General features: G+C 31.8%; 1 protein-coding gene and 1 non-coding gene across 2 annotated transcripts in view; one reads left to right on the forward strand and one right to left on the reverse strand.

Moving 5' to 3' along the window:
- LOC126777318 (fizzy-related protein homolog) overlaps positions 1 to 17,464 on the reverse strand; it is a 47,831-nt gene that overhangs the window by 10,112 nt on the left and 20,255 nt on the right. The window contains exons 3-5 of the mRNA XM_050500323.1: positions 14,571 to 14,848; positions 3,140 to 3,250; positions 2,605 to 2,727 (exon numbers count right to left, since the gene is read on the reverse strand). Of these exons, the coding sequence (XP_050356280.1) occupies positions 2,605 to 2,727; positions 3,140 to 3,250; positions 14,571 to 14,848 (512 nt within the window). The remainder of the gene's footprint in view (positions 1 to 2,604; positions 2,728 to 3,139; positions 3,251 to 14,570; positions 14,849 to 17,464) is intronic.
- Positions 1,945 to 2,018, forward strand: Trnai-aau (transfer RNA isoleucine (anticodon AAU)). Its single transcript has one exon. It is a non-coding gene; the product is annotated as a tRNA-Ile (tRNA).

Below are 17,464 nucleotides of genomic sequence, written 5' to 3' on the forward strand. Positions count from 1 at the left end.
CTAGCTTTAATGTTTCTAAACGAATTTGTCTAGTCGTGTTTTTATCACATGATAAAAAAAAACCGCAGAAAATCATGACAAGTATGGAACGCATCTATAACCATTAAAATTTCAATACATAAACATAAATTGATATATAAAAAAAAACGCTTATATATATGTATATATAATTGTCGAAAAAATACGCGATATCGAAAATATCTTTCTCTAAAATTATAATTTTAATTAAAACACGATAACTTTCCTTTATCGGTCCAATTAATCTGACTTCGTTTTTTTTTTTTTTTTTTAATACTCCGTCTCGTTTCAAATCTTAGCTGCATTACTAAGAGCTAGTCACGCTGTTATCAGGGAGCGTACGAATCATTATTGAATCCTGTTCATCGACCTTGTACTTAGCCGATCTAGAACTCGTCTACCCCCGCAGTGATACGTGACGCCCACCAAACACGGCTACCGTGTAGGGTCCGAGGAATATTGTTTACATTTTTTTTATATAATTAACGATAATATATCGTTTTGTATGTAATGAACCAGTTCGTAAGATGATGTTTCATTAATTAGTCACGTAATACATAGGTATTTACATATATAATTATATAGATCCACTGCATCGGTCTAATAGCTTATAAGGCTGCTGACCTCTAGAACTCGAGTTCGAATCCCGGGTCGGGTCAATAAAAAGGTGATTAATTTTTTTATTTCTGTCACGGAATCCTTATTAGCAGCGCGCAGTTCGGAAGTTCGCAGTATCACACACGTGCCTTGAAAAGCATGTTGCATAATAAAATTCGTATATAATCATATACTTACTTGCCTGCCTGTGTAACCAAACAGCAATATTTAGTATTGTTGTGTTCCGGTTTGGAGGGTGAACGAGGCAGTGTAACTACATGCACAAGTGGCATAACATCTTAGTTACCGAGATTATATATTATAACATTTTTGGTAAATAATTACGAAACGTGGCCGTCCGTTTAACGTTTTCATAAAAAAAAACAACTTTGAAATCCAATAGAAAGATATAAATAGAGTGATGTATTTCGCTAATGTCTTCAAATTAAAGCAATTACAAAAACACCTATTTTCTTTATATATTTAAATAAATAATAAATACCTAAGCGAGAAGAGAATTCGTATATATATATATATATATATATATATATATATACATAAATGTAATATTTATCGAAACCATACAGAATCATAAGGATCAAATTGTATATTTATTGGTGTAATTATTTAATTAACGTATACAACGCAATCAGAATCTTTTAATACCGGTTTAAGACAAAAATAAAAATGTCTAGATAATACAACGAGAACCTGCACCGGTAATGCAACGGCTAAAATCTAGTTTTCAGGGTTCAGTGTGTTGTGCAAAAAATTTAATCATTCCATTCCTTAAAATATTTTTATTTATTTTTTACTATTATGTGAAAGAAAATTTGAATCATACTTAAGTTGTAAATGCGAAATTATGTGTGTCTATTTATTGTGATTTTATTAATCGAATTAAATTTACTATAAAAAAAAAAAAAATTTAGGTAAATTAAAAAAAAAAAGTTACTCATCTTATAATTTACAGCTAGTATTCTCAATAATGTTATTAAACATACCTTTTAACACTATAAGTAAGATATTATTACATTTAATATTTAAAAAAAAAACTATATGTATAAATGGTGAAAAAAAAAACTACGCTCTCGTGTAGGAAGATAGAATAAATATCATCAGCGCATGCGCGCACAGCCCACTCACACTTGTTTATAATATTAACATCACGTTTCGCTTCGCACGTAATCCGTCTGAATATAACTCCTATGCACTAAACTAGACGATTTTTATTACCTGAGTAACAACTGGTTTTATCAATTTAATAATTTCACGTCAGTTTTATGTCGCATAAAGATAATACATGGATTTTTCGGCGTCGATGCCAACGGCCCATTAGCTCAGTTGGTTAGAGCGTCGTGCTAATAACGCGAAGGTCGCGGGTTCGATCCCCTCATGGGCCAATGACTTTTTTGGATTGCATGTTAGGTATATAACATTTATTTGCATTAGGTTTATTATTTTGCATAAAAACATGTAATATTATAAATATTAATTCAATGTTTTAGTTTTTGTTTTTTTTTTTTTTTTGTCGATTTCCGTTCTTTTCTTAATACAGCGGATACTATGCAGATATTAATTCTTGATAAATATTCGTGTATTATATTTTATGACGGTTTGTGATTTCGGGTTTTTGACGATTTTAAAATTAGCTATTATTTAAATATTTTTAGTGCAATCTGTTTTTGAGTGACAAGTTAGCATTAATAATTCTCTTTTTATGAAACGTCGATTAAAAATTGTTGCCATTTAACAAAAAATATATAATAAAACTTATTATTACGAGACTTATTTAGTGGGTAGGGCTTTTTGTAAGCCACCCAGACGGGTAGGTAGTAGGCGCATCAGCGATGTAAGGAAGCTTAGGTAATATTTCTTACAGAGCCAGTGTTCAGCCAGCTCTTCAGAGCCTTTGTAAATAATATTCAATGAAATTATTAATCGATTAATTATCGTCCGACGAATGATCAAACGAATGAATGTACGTACCTGGCTAGTGCATGCGCTCCACAAGTACACGCAGCTTCCAAGTCCGACGCTGAGAACGTTTTGGGCGGACCAGTCGACCAAGTTCAAGTAGAAGTCGTCTTGTAATTCGGGCGCATCGAGCACCTACAATTAAAATACAATAAAATATATGAATTATCTAATGAGTTAGATCTCTTGTTTTTATTACGGAGAATCGTTTCGTTCGAACGGTTTATGTTTCGAGATTGGCGTTACTCGATAATGCACGCAACCGGTGGCGTGTACGTTTTTTATTTTTAAGGTAAATCGACACGAATACTAATAAACAACATAAAAATTGTGAAATATATAGATCTTCTGTCTTCCTCTTATCATAAGTACGTCTATCGTGGAAATGAAACGATCACCTCCCGCAATTTCGAATTAAAATACAATTTTATTAAACCTTATTGTGAAACATATTAGAGTAGAGTAGAGTTTGTTTTGCCAGACCTGAAAAGGTGCGAGGTATATAGATTTTCACAATGACTATGACATATGAGATAATATTTATTACCTTAAAGGGAATCCTCGATATTTTCCTAGTCGCTTTTCGCGGCGACCGCAGCAGCTTCTGTGATTTAGCTGACACGGGTGAGAGGCTGTACGGCGAAGGGTCTATATTCTCCTGAAACAATATACGTTACGAATAAATCCAATTGTGTTATCGTTGCACGGCATAAATGACACTTTTTAATGGACTCTAAAATATACAAAAAAAAACTATAAAACAGCACGCATTCAAATACAAAGTTTACATCCTATCAAGTTCGTTTCCATAAAATGTACAAGACGAAGTAAATGTCTTAAAAAAATATCGTTTAATAAACATGACGAAATGGACCATGTGATTTAATACTTAAATGCATAAAAAATCGTACCTTCTTTTTATCACCGGTGGACATTTATTACACAATTTTATATACGAATACGTTCAAGTTTTATACAATGTACATATCAAGTAGAACGGCTAAAACTAAAATTGCAAAACGAGATGACGCGAGACAAGCTGTTTGTAATTCAATCAATATTCGACATCTTGAAAGGCAATAAAATAAACGGACGAGGAAATAAATTAAATTTAATCGAAGTCTTTTAACTACTTAGCAAATCTTTCATCAACGCTTATAAACGTGTAGTTCAACAAAAAATAATAAAAATAAACTTTATTGCCGATATAATAAATTAATAATAAAAAATAAAAAAAAAAACGAAATAGTTACTAGTATCTCGACATTCTCATTATAGACACAGAGAAACTCATCAAGATACGACGAACAGAATAATAGACTTAGATATCTGTCTAAATTAAGTTCACAGCTACTAGCGAACAGCCGAAGAGGTTGGACAGAGATTTGCTGTAAAAAAATCCAATGGGAAACACGTTCGTAAGAGGCGTTAGAATCGGTGTTAAAGTAACAAATGATGCTGCACTCATTAGGCTCTCGGGTAATAAAAAAGAAAAATGCTCAGGCAGTTCGCGGCACAGAAAACACTGAAGGAACAAAAACTACTGACAAATTGAATCAACTAATTTCATCGCAACGTGCTAGTGAGAAGCGGTAAAATACGAACACAAAAAAACATAAAAATTTGAGTTATCTTCATTAGTGTTACTAAATTTTAACTCGAGTTAAGTATATTATTGTGAGTTACGTAAGACGATCTAGAAATTTATTTATAAACTGAATTACGTTGTGAAATTTTAGAGGCCCAAATGGGGGAAACGCCTAGAAACCTCCTGGAGCGGAACGTAAGTCCTTGAAAGGTTCGGCTACCCGTTGCCTTTTGTGCGAATCGAGATAAAAAAAAACGACTGAAAAAACAAACGTAACAAAATTAAACTCCGCACATTCGATAGCGTTTCGATTTGTCAGCGATTTTTTTTACACGAAGCTTTCAATTAATCATCACAAAATTCTATTCATTTTCTTATGATCGATCTCATAAAATATTAAGAGTTGGACCTGTTACTTGGTTGCTCAAAATTGTCCTGCTCAATCTAGTTATACGTTCAATACAACGAATTACGCAACACAGCGAGATTATAAAACATATTATTATCCTAGAAGAACTCGAAACAATTTAATGAATATTATAGCACTAACAAACATTATAAAAATTATAAGTAGTTTACTGCAAAAAAGTGCACATTTCGCGTAAACTCACAGCAATAATCACGACCATCAACCAGTTTTATTATACCTCGAGAGTAATCTAGATGCTTCAGAGAGCATAAAAAATTTCGTGGGATTTAACGTAGGTCGGTATAACAATGAGTATTATTTTGTGCGAATAATATTTTTTAAAGTTGAATTAAAATTAAATAGCGTGGGTGATAATATTGGAAGTCTGCGAGTACACAACGTTCAAAACATCATATATGAAAAGGACACGTCCTGTTGCCTTTGCATACACATTAATGCGATTCAAATGGAAATATAACTCGGTTTGTAACACCCACTTCAAACAAAAAAACATAAGGCGCTGACACAAAAACACGAGAGTTAAGCACGCTTACAATAAATATTGTTGATAAAGAAAGGGATTTACACGTAGTACTACAGATATCCTTACCTTAACCGTTATATTGTCCCAAATTTAAATTATTCGTTCATTTCAAATTAAATCACACGTAATATATAAAATCGAATACTGTTAGGAATAGCTATGAATGAAAAAGTAACGGGAAAACTGAAATAAGAATGAAAGTGCATAGTGTGCATGATGATTAATTTACAACTGCCACTTAAGGAGATATTGACTTAGTAAACGCCCCGCCCCCGAATGGTCGTCGACACACTGGCCTTGGTATGTGGTCGAAAACGAATGCATATTATTATATTATGTAAGCCGAAAATCGCCTGTGGGAAATTGCAACTGGTTTTAAAAAATACGCAAGCTGTTCCGACAGATGAGATTCACGAGGATAACGAATTAAGAGACGAGACTTAGGATGACATTGTTTATTTATTTTCACTTATTAATAAAAAAATAGTTGATGATTCATAAAGATTATCTTATTAGATTTGTAAAATTAAACTTATATTTGGATATGGTGATTTGTTTTTACAAAATCCGATGATAAATTAGACCATTAAATTAATCTCAGAGAAACGCCATCAGAAATATCAAAAAAAAAAAAACATTTGTATATATATTTAAGTAACGCATCACTAATCCGGATTATTATTTCTTACTGGCACTACTGCAGAGTTGACCTCTTCGACAATTTCAAATACTAATGCTATTTTGATTGGATGAGTTATATTTTTTGTATAATTATAAAATAAAATTGCTGTCGAAACGCTTGAAGCACATTAATAAAATATTTTAAGTCACGTCATGTTGTAATAAAAACAAAATATTTTTACCTAACTCGCTTATACGTGTTGCAAAGCTTCAACGATTTATCAAGTGCTTCTATGTATGGAATAAGAAAAAAAACATAATCAACATCCTGTGCTTTTATATTGAGGTGTTCAAATAATAATTTGGTATTAAAATGATAATTTAAATATATAAATCTGAAATGGCGTGACGATAGTTATCATTGTGTAGTGTTGCGGTCGTAGATAATGTATAGATCGAGCAATTGCCTATTTCCTCTACGCACAATTGCGTTATTCACAGGGAATAGAGAGAGACGCCGAACAATAGATCAGAAAACGATATGACATTTAATGGACATCCACTTAATGCAAGTCTACATTAGCTGCATCAAATAATTCATATTCAATTTGATATATTTAACATGTTTTATTAACAATTTAAAAAACCTAAAGCTTTATATTTTTTGTAGTTCATATTATACTACTATAAGAAATAGTATTTAATATACATTTTATTACAATTTATGTGTTAAAATATTGACTTGATATACATTTAAATAAAATATGAGCTATAGGTGAAAAAAAAAAAGAAAACGGTATCTTGTAAAATGTCATCGTAGACGATGAATAAAATATCATCATCATGCAAACCGAACTTTGAATCGATACCTAAACAAAGTTCACAATGGATTTATCACATATTATAGCACTTACGACTATGTAAATTTTACTCCCGTCAACCGACGAAGGTAAATCAACGAAAACACATTACATAATTGTCAATTACGCGGACAACGCAAAACGCGATAGTGAATTAAGAAGTTCAAATCGTAATGTACTTATTACGTTAATGACATGACAGCGTCTTAAGAAAAAGGTAAAAGAAAAATTTCAATATAACGCACAAACCACAATGATGTAAGATGAATGAGCAATCAGAATACAAGTTTATTAACCTCAGACAGCAGACGCATAAAAAGCTAGAAATATACCATGTAGTGACTAGATCTGAGATAAGAGATTGATTGGTACTATAAATGAATGGCAGATTTTGTGACCTGAACGGATCCGTAAACAGGTCACGTTGGATGCGCAATAATAAAAAAAATATATACGCTACTGTAGAAAAACGTAGTCCCCTTTCAGTCGACCTAGTGTGAAGAGAATACAAATATTAAACTCATCTAAACCCGGAACTTGACTGAATATTAACACTAATATAATGAGTCATCTATGTTACAGACCAAAACGTCACACAAGAAATTTTCAAATATGTTAACTATATTGAAGACCATTGTCGCTTAACAGCCAACATAACAAATTGAAGGTAAATTTTGAATATCTTTGCGGTAAGTTAAAAGTCCAGCTAATTTAAAAATGGTGTCGTGGATTTGACTCAATATGCCGATTCAATTGACTTAACTGTGTAAATAATCGTAACCCTACCGGGCCTCGATCGCAAAAGCCTCGGCAAACAAGCAATTGTGTACATAGTTAAAAAAAAATTAAGGCCAAGTAGATGCCTCTTGCGAAATTCCCTCACTCGCCGGTAGATGTTGATTCTGTAAACAAACCACTAAACGAACACCGATGGCCACTTCCAACCAAACCTGTAGCTGATGACACAGGAGCTAAGTTCATTTCAATGTTAATTATTTCAACATTTTAGAAATAAAGTTGATTATGATTAATAATATGTGTTTAAGGTATTATTCATTACATGAGGTAAATCTAAAATTAAACTGATAAAACCGTTTGAAAAACTATTATATAATACCGACATGTCGCGAGTCACAAAACATGTGGGTGGTAGCAAATTTGATTACGATTCAATTTTTCATTTCTTTTTGCAACATCGAAATAACAATAGAACCAAACGAACATCTAGCCTGATACCTAAAATATCAAAGGCCTTTAGGTTCAGATTAATCATAATACCTAACGAACGGCCAATAAAGTATTGTATTGTACGATACGATCCCCGCCGTGCGTTGTCAGTCAACGACTTTGTCATATTAGGTAATACATACATACTATGTATCAGATAACACAGGACATCTGCATGGTGATTAGTGACTTGTAAATGTCAATCAGTGGACTTTCGATCATTGTTATAAAGCAAAAAATCACAAAGAGCCACTTACATGTCAGTAAATGACATCGAACAACCAAGGCCACGAGGTACGAACACCAGTGGGCATAGAGGAAAAAAAGAATTTCGTTATAATTAACGAGAAACCGAGTCGACAGACTGAGACGTCTTGGAAATCAGAAGGAGCAGAATGAATCGAAACCGTGACTCTGCTTTAATAAATAGACAATCTTAAACATGATCTAGATAGTAAAAACACAACAGCAGCTTGCCTATAGTTTCAAAAACAACAAAGAAAACGATTACATCGATTATGATAAAGTATAAAAAGAAAAAATGCATTTGTAGAATCAAATTCAGCAAAAGTTACAATTCATCCCCTGCCAATGACCGCAATTCTAGACTGAACTTTAAATCTTGCTGCGTGAGTTGCCTTTGCCAAAAACATGATGCTGCGTATGATGAACAAATGTGAATTATCACTATCGTCGATCATACGAGTTTTTATCACACACTATAAACATTTCTGAGTAACGCTTCATAGATTGAATTATTGTAAAGTTATTTATATAATTACTATATTTAATAGCCATTAACTAATTGAAGTTAGGTTATGATTTTGATAAATCTCAATCATACGAATAAACGATTATTTCACATGTGAAGTAGCAGTTAAACCCGGCTAGCTTTTTGCGAAACTATTAACTTTAAAATCAATTTCACCAGATACATTAAATTCTTGTCCAGGAGGATACGGACGATAAATCAACCGTAGCGTGAACATATCAAATTAAAATATGTAGCCAATCAATCGATCCCTATTTGAAAATTTACATTAAAAAACAATTTGTACTATGTTCTAGATAATTTTTGCACGAGTGCAGAGATACGTCACAATTTACATATCGTGCGTTAAAAATTTTAATCACGGATATGTACCAACTCTTACTGGTCATAAAAAAGAATCACCCGCGACTTTTGTACAAACGGACCAATGAACCCTAGGATCGCACGCATCATTGAAATGCGCAAGCGCAAAATTTGTAAATTGCAAAGCGTCTAGACTTTTATCCGTTCAAGGTCTTGGAGCAAAAAGCATTAGATAAACCGCGACGTGCAGATTCGTCGCGCCTGCACATTACCCAAGACGGTGAGCACTATAATATAATTGCAGGCGGTAACGAAGCAGGCGCAGTCAGATAATTGATTTCATGAATTGCTATGGGAATATAAATAAAAACCTCTTCTAATTTAACATTATATTAGGTCCTTATAATTTCCGTTTCCTTTATTTTATAGTATATAAAAAATAAAAATAAATTATCTAAGATGGTTGTAAAAGATTGCAATAAATGTACTCTATTTTTTTACTCAGAGGTGCTTTACCCCGCCATCTTGTCAGGTGAAGAGATAATATAAAAAATGGGCACGTGGTGAATACATAAGAAGTTTTTTTACGTGCTAACTATATTACGCTTCTATATAAAAAACGTTAGGGTTATATACACTTTATATAATTAAGAACTTCCTGGAATATGTGGCGCAATATAATCACTGCACCAGCTCCAACGCCCAATATGCGAATTCAATTAACGCTGATATAACGTTTTTTTGAAGGTCAAAAAATTTATATCGGCTTGTTTATTGTGCATCGTCTTGAATGGCTTTTGGTTATCATAAAATTATTCTTACATAATAAAGGAGTTCGAGTCTAAACAATAAAATTTATTGAATGGGTAAAGACTAAAAGGATTATAATAATATTTTATCCAACGAATACCTGCACGAACGTGTAACAAACGACATTTATATGATTGGAAAAATTAATTTTGCAACACGTAATAAAGATGTGAAAACATTAAAATGTCACATTGTTTTATTTGACAAAGGAAAATAAAATGCGCCGAAATTTCTTACAATTGTAATGCATGCAACCGATACAAAATTCATCGGTGGCCGAAAATTTACATATATACAAAGCGCCGATTAGAATTTATATGGAGACGCATTTGGAATTGAGTCACTGTCAATGCATTCACGTAAGAACCGAATTTTGTATTCAATAGCGAAGCGCGTATAATCCAGTGGGTGGTACCCATAGAAGAAATCTAGATTGTCATGAATTTTTTTTGATCGTTTTATTTTTTCTAGATGACATATGATATGTTTAATTTAACAAAAAAAAATCATTAACTAGTATACGATATGATAAAAATGTTTATTTCAAATTGATTGCATAAAGCTAAATGATATAAACCACTCAAATTACAAATGTAATTATAGTCAAAGTATGCATTTACGAGAGCGTTTATGTGCCTGTAACATCTACTAGAGTAGTTCATTAGTTTTACACTGATTAAGATTTTTTAATTAAATCTAGTCATTAACGACTACTTTTTTTAGAAGACGTCTTTAACGGATCTGACATGTTATTTAATGAATTTCAATAACACATTTTTAAATTAATACGTTTTAGAGCATTAGTTGACCTTTCACCTAAATGAAGAAGATGTACTTTACTTTTTTTGTGTTTTTTTTTTATGAAACAATTCGTTGACAGCGAGGTTATAAACGTGAGCAATTTGGTCAAATCGTGAATGGCAATCAACGCCACTGACTAATCACTAATGTATATAAATTGAGACTAGCAAAAATTATGTACTGAACACAAATAGTAGTTTTATATTTCATTATTAATAGGAGACTATCAATTACTATGTCCATAGCAACACTATAAGAATGAACAAAATTATCAGTTTTTCAAAACATTTCCAGTTTCTTCTCCTCAAAAGGGAGAGGAGGCCTTAGCCCAGCAGTGGGACATTCACAGGCTGTTACAGTTACAGTTACATTTCTAGGCATATTTGTCCGTAACACCTTTGTATTTACTAGAAGAAGTTAAAAATCAGTTAGCGAACTATGCAGTTCGTATATTGTAAACGGATTTTAAGTACAAAAGTTAAAAAGAATTTTAAAAAAGACACACTCAGTTGAACAAATAATCTCGTCCGTCGTGACGAATATACAAAATTATTTTGCACTCGAAACCTATATTTGTTTATGAATTGAAAAACGAACGTACACAAATAACATGAAAATGTTAATATTCTAAACGTTTGACCGTAAACATTTTAATAATTTATTTTAGGTCGTTGTCACCGATGAGTGATGTCAGGCGGACAGACGAATGACGGGACAGAAATTATGCGAGATAGAAAAAAAAAAACAATGGCATTGTATCGAACGTAATGGCCGGTGAAAAAAGAATGCACATTTAATAAAAAATTTAGGTACGAAAAAAATATATATATATATTCAAATTTAGATTTAATATGTTACTTAATAAAAGAAAAACATAGATGCTTTTCATTAGCATACGTTCATTGTCACTATCGTGCTAAACGACGACGATAATTGACACACAATGGTATTTTTGCAAGAGGACACTAGCTAGTGTTTCTTTTTACCGACCCGACTCGTTTACTTCACACTTAAAATATGACGCTGCTATGTTTATTCGTGATGTGTACAATTCAGCTTACGTCGGGTGTAATGAATATTCAATCGTCTTGTTTTTGCACACGGTTACGACCATCATAGATTATTTATTAGCATTAAAAACCGATGTGAGTAATTTATATGAACCTATCCGTTTGACCGTGTACCAAAATCACTGAAGCGAATATTAATATCGTCTGTCTGAAGTAAATCTACTTCCCAGAACATTTGTGATATGTGTAATATACATAAAATTCTCCACACACCATCTTTTCGTAAATTTTTCACACGGGTTGCTATTTATTAAACTGTTCTTTTGTTTTTGCTGTTATGTATATTTTCTAGATGGTAGAGCTTCGTGCAAGCCCATCTAAGAAAGTACTCAACATTCATCATATCTAAGAGCAATATTTAGTATTGTTACATTCCGGTTTGAAGGATAAGTGAGTCAGTGTGACAGCACAAGGGGCATAACATCTTAGTTCCAAAGGTGACCCATTAATATTTCTTACAACGCTAATGCCTATTGGCGGTGGTGACTTACCTTCAGGTGGCCTGTTTGCCCATAACCATAACATAAAAAAAAGATAAACCAGATATAGTTTCCAACAAAATTGTGAACAGCCACACGTTTTATTTTTTCATTCCTAAACCTCATAACAAAAGAGTCTTAACTTGCATACGTTTAAAGCTGGCATAGTCGCAGCGAGGCGTCTCGCATTTGCATAAATAATTACAAGACATAAATGTATAAGAAAACGTACGCGTTACGTCTTGCTACCGAGGGGGCAAAGTTTACGTGTGCTCATTGAACACACACGTTACCTCATAAAGGAGTGACATTCGATAATTGGATTGTTATTACAAAGGGTACCGACACATTCAGCGACTTCATCGTAATAACACTTGGCAAAAATACGTATTTAAGGCCGAAAAGCCATTTTAAGCGATACAAACACAGCATTTGTTTAATGTAAAACGTTTTACTTTAAGCGTTTTACTTTATTCGAGAAATTTATAAAATAATATTTTTTATTACAAAAAAGGAATTAAATACGCGGTTTTTATTTTTAATATTGGTAAATCTATACTCTCATGGTGATTTCTGCCTCGACGCATGTTAATCCGCCATATTTACGAATCTTCGAGTTCCTAAAACGGCTTTAAATAATAAATAAAGAAAAACTTCTAAACAGCAAACACTTAATATTTTCTGGCGTTCGGGGTTTCGGAATGGTACTAATCAACATTTACGACATCGTTATACCTATAACTTGAAAATGGATCTTAAAAGTTTCGAATTTCACTAACACTAATTTCAAATCAATGGACATATAAATTAAGAACTCCTATCGTACCTTATAAAAGGTATAACATGAATGTGAAACACGCTGCTTTTCAAATATATATATATATATATATATATATATATATATATATATATATATATATATATATATATATATTAAAATAATGATAGAAAATTAACGATCTTTGTGTTCTACAAAAAAGGTATATGACACAATAAAGATTATGGACAAAGACTTTTCGCGATTTTAAATCAACGCAAAATACAACTCGAGGAAATCGTCAAATGACCATTTGACCCTATAATAAAAACTTGTAACCTTGATGCTAAAACATTTTTTTTTAATATCCAAATTACCAAAGATACTGTCACGTTGGGATCGCATCACCATTAGATGGGCAACTTTACGTGACATAATGGCCCATTTAGACGTATCGGTTGAAGTCAACTCGAAGTCACTTTTGGGTCTTAATACTTGGGTACAAGTAATTCTTGGATATCATGACAACATTACTGGGTCAAAAAAGATTTTTTATACCAATACTTATATAATTATATTATATTATACTTATATTATAACTTGGGAAATATAATTTTGTCATAATAAAAACAGAAAATTCTTTAAATTTGGAATTTTCGTTTTATTGCGAAATCAAATCAAAAGTTATTAAAACAAAACGAGTTCGAAAGGACAATGATCGTCCATTATTGTTTTCTAAATAACTCGTCAAGTTCCAAAGAAAAGGAACATTTTTAAATATATCATGATGATGTTCATAAATTTTGTCGTGACAACGAGGCATTGGATCTTTGGCAGTCATCCTAACCGAATTTATCGTCCACACCAAATCATGATCTGCATAAAAGCATAAATCAAAAATGCACAAAAAAATTTATGTTTCGAAGACTAAAAACAAACTTGAAAAACACTAATTACCCTTTATTCTTTAATTACCTTTTATTGTTAACAAATAAAAAAAAAACGCTGCAATTAGACACAGCCAAATATAAAGATATCGCATATTGATATTGGTTTTTAAGACGAAGACACTAATTAAACGTGCAATTTAGTTTATAAAAGTACCGTATTTTTATTACATTTAAAATATTTGATTTCTAACATGAAAACTTTCGAAATTAGTACTAAGTGGTGTATTAATAATATAATTATAATTCATTAAAAGCTTGAGACATTTTATCTGAGCCCAAAAATAAATATATTAGTTTTGAGTCTTATTTAGAAGGCAAATCTTATTTATGTGACGAAAAAGTTAATCGCTTTAAAGTTTCTCTGAAACGGAACCCGAATTCCGATCAAACGGAGTCCTTCTCTTTATGACAGTCGGATTGTAAAATATTCGCACAGTATCAGACACATTAGAAGGACGGCATAAAAGTGAAAATAAAAATATTATCTTAAATCATGAGGCTAATTAAATATATAAGTTTCGGACAGGATATAACGTTAGCAGTTTAATCGGCGACCGTATAATTTTTTTTTAAATTTAAATTCAAATATTCTAAGTATAGATATGCATTTACCTGAACTTGGCGAATTCCAATTAAAAAAAAAGGTATTTCAAAAATAACTTGAAATCCAAGCGGTCCGTTATTGGACCACTCTGTTTAAAATATTATAAAGGCTTATTTAAATATTTTCTTAAGGATCCCTCTATAATATCTTGTCTTAAAATTAAATATTGTCTATGGAACTTACCTCAGCACTGTGTATGGGTGCTCGGAATCTAAACACTGGCGGGGAGTACGCCAATGCCGCTCTAGCTGCTGAAGCTAATTGAACAGCGCCCAGCGCAGCTCTATTGCTTTCGCCACAGTTTGTCGGTGGACCTCTTAATTCTTCGATCTGAGCTCCAAGAAGCTCGTTCCGGAGTAGGCATCCATATGCAAGATGGTCTCGACCCCCACCAGCACCATCATTACCGCCATCGCTGCGAGGTTTCTTAGCTGGCTGGTTTTCTGTGCCACGACGGATTGCTGAAAAGGAGAAAATAAAAATGAACATTGTCGGATTGGCAACATAATGAATAATAAAAAATAAAGGTTATGTAATAACAAAACAATGAGAAGTTAAATATTATCTGCGATCACTCAACGACTCGGGTGTTATGATTAATTACTTAGATAATGTTTTTTATTATCGAAATGGTGAGATTAAAGAGCCCAAATTAAGCCGAGAGTACAATACAAAGAGCTCTCAATAAATAAAGTATTATTTATATTACTGAAACACGCGTCCGTATTTCTGACAACAGCTCGAAATGCTATCTGGTGCATTTTTGTTTTGTTGGGTTTTTTGTTTGGATAAAAAGTGCCGCAGCAAGAAGCATTTTAATTTGCGGTGTGAATATACTTTCATACTTCATACCGAATTCGTTTCAAATGCCGCCGATTGGTCGAATAAAATTTCTTTAATTCAATTATTTACTTTAGGGATTTAAGATTTGCCAAATGTATTACCATTTTCTTAGCTGATTTAAATTTTATTACCATTTTTTGCTCGTAAAAGATAAATAATTTAACTTTTAATCGATTCATATGACGAAAAACTTTACGGCAAAATAATTTAATAATTATATGAAAATGCTATAAATCTTAAATTACTATACTTAAAACTTTTCCAGGTAAATGCCACCCAGCAATCAAATTATGGGTTTTGTCTGCTGCTGCGGTAACGAATCCATAAATAGCTCTATGCGCACGCGCAGTACATCGTGTCTTGTCAGAGCCATATGGGCGCGTGCGGGTGATTCATTACCGAAATAATTCTAAGCATTTAGACATTTCAACAATCTTAGATTTATTTATTAGTAAAATGTGATATTTTTAAATCGCTACTTAATTTATTATAAATAAATTATGTAACTATTTAAAAATATGCCAAGTAGCAATTTAGTTAAAATTACATTTTGATCTACCCAAAGCTTCTTTTGAAAAAAAACTGTTGTACGGTTGTGTGTGTACATTAAAATCAACTTTTTTTACAGTATTTTATTTAAAATAATAATAAAATAAACGACAATAATGCAACTACATTACATTACGAACGACGCTTATGATATTAACCAATTAAAACAGAAGCAAACATTTCCTACTCGTTAAAAAACTACTGAAAACAAAATGCTGATAATTTTAAAAGTGTAATTATTGATCATCGAATGACATTTCTAAAAGCGACAAAAACCAGAATGTTCACTAATCAAAACTTTAAAACTAATATTTATAATAATCTTATAAGAATCAAACAGGATTTATTATAAAAAAAAAACAATCTTCTATTTATTTACTATGAAAACAAAAAAATTACTTTACTCAAAAGTTTAAGACGACGATTAGAGAATTTTGTATAACAAAATATTATATAGAAAAAATTTACTAAACTAATTTCAAGGTGTCTAGACCAAATTAACAGACACAAATAACAATAACTTAACTGTGCGAAATTTAAAACATTTTATGCGCAAGTTTCGTTTAAAATTAAAATCACAAGAGATGAAATCTTAGCACACAAACATACATAAAATATCACGAAAAATTATTTGTAGTTATGAAAAGTGTATTAGATGTGACAATGATTAATGACAGATATATTAATAATTATAATACTCATAAACGTGTCCCTAATTCGCGACTGCCCGGGAGACATTGCCAAAAATATTTTCCTACATCATACATCTTGTAAACATTTTCAACATCGTGCAAACTTTGGTTATTACGTTTTGTGATTCATTTGTAGAACTTATGCACTTCGAAGGTGAGTCACTCAAGAACGTCGTAGTTGGAGCGATAATTTAGGAAATAGAAGGAAATAATTGGTTTAAATATTTGATCGAATGTATTCTGAACCAAATTAATTAAAAACAGGTAAACAATATACTCGAAATATAAAAGGGTTACTAATAAATTTAAATAATTAACTAAATTTGTATTTATTTACAAATAATGTAACAAGTATATAAATAATTGGAGATACTGACAAGTACTGACTAATAAACAACAAAGTCTAAGGGAAACTACGTGTGCTAGAAAATGGCAGCACAAGAATGAAGTTAGGTTACGATTTAAAACTTAACGGCCTTACTTATAAATGTTGCTTAGCGACTATTTAACAACGATTTCGCTCTTTTTGACTATATTGATTTGGCATTCGAAAGAAGAAAAAGACAAGCCGTTTTACTAACCACCCACTAAGCAATGTATATAAATAAGGTCGTTATTGTATCATAACACTACATGTACATACATAATTTCCATGTACATAATGTGTCGAGTTAGTTTATTTTCAACTGAATTAAAAAAAAACAGGGATATTTTTTAATATTTTTTGGAAATTTAAACTTGATTAATTAAATCCAACAATATTGTGCAACTTATGCACGAAATGAATATACGTATAGACATGAGCGCAGCATTGAGATTCTACGATAGACGTAAATGTTCGCAACACTATTTCACACAATGAGAATGCAAAGCTGCAGGCAATTCAATACAGTTGCTAACGAAGAATATTGCTAGTCGTGATTCACACTTCGCTCGAAAACGACCGCAGCCAATGATAAAGACTACGTTTAAAATATAAATTTCATTTCGAAG

The sequence above is a fragment of the Nymphalis io genome, chromosome 2 (assembly GCF_905147045.1).
Source record: "Nymphalis io chromosome 2, ilAglIoxx1.1, whole genome shotgun sequence".
NCBI classification, from domain to species: domain Eukaryota; kingdom Metazoa; phylum Arthropoda; class Insecta; order Lepidoptera; family Nymphalidae; genus Nymphalis; species Nymphalis io.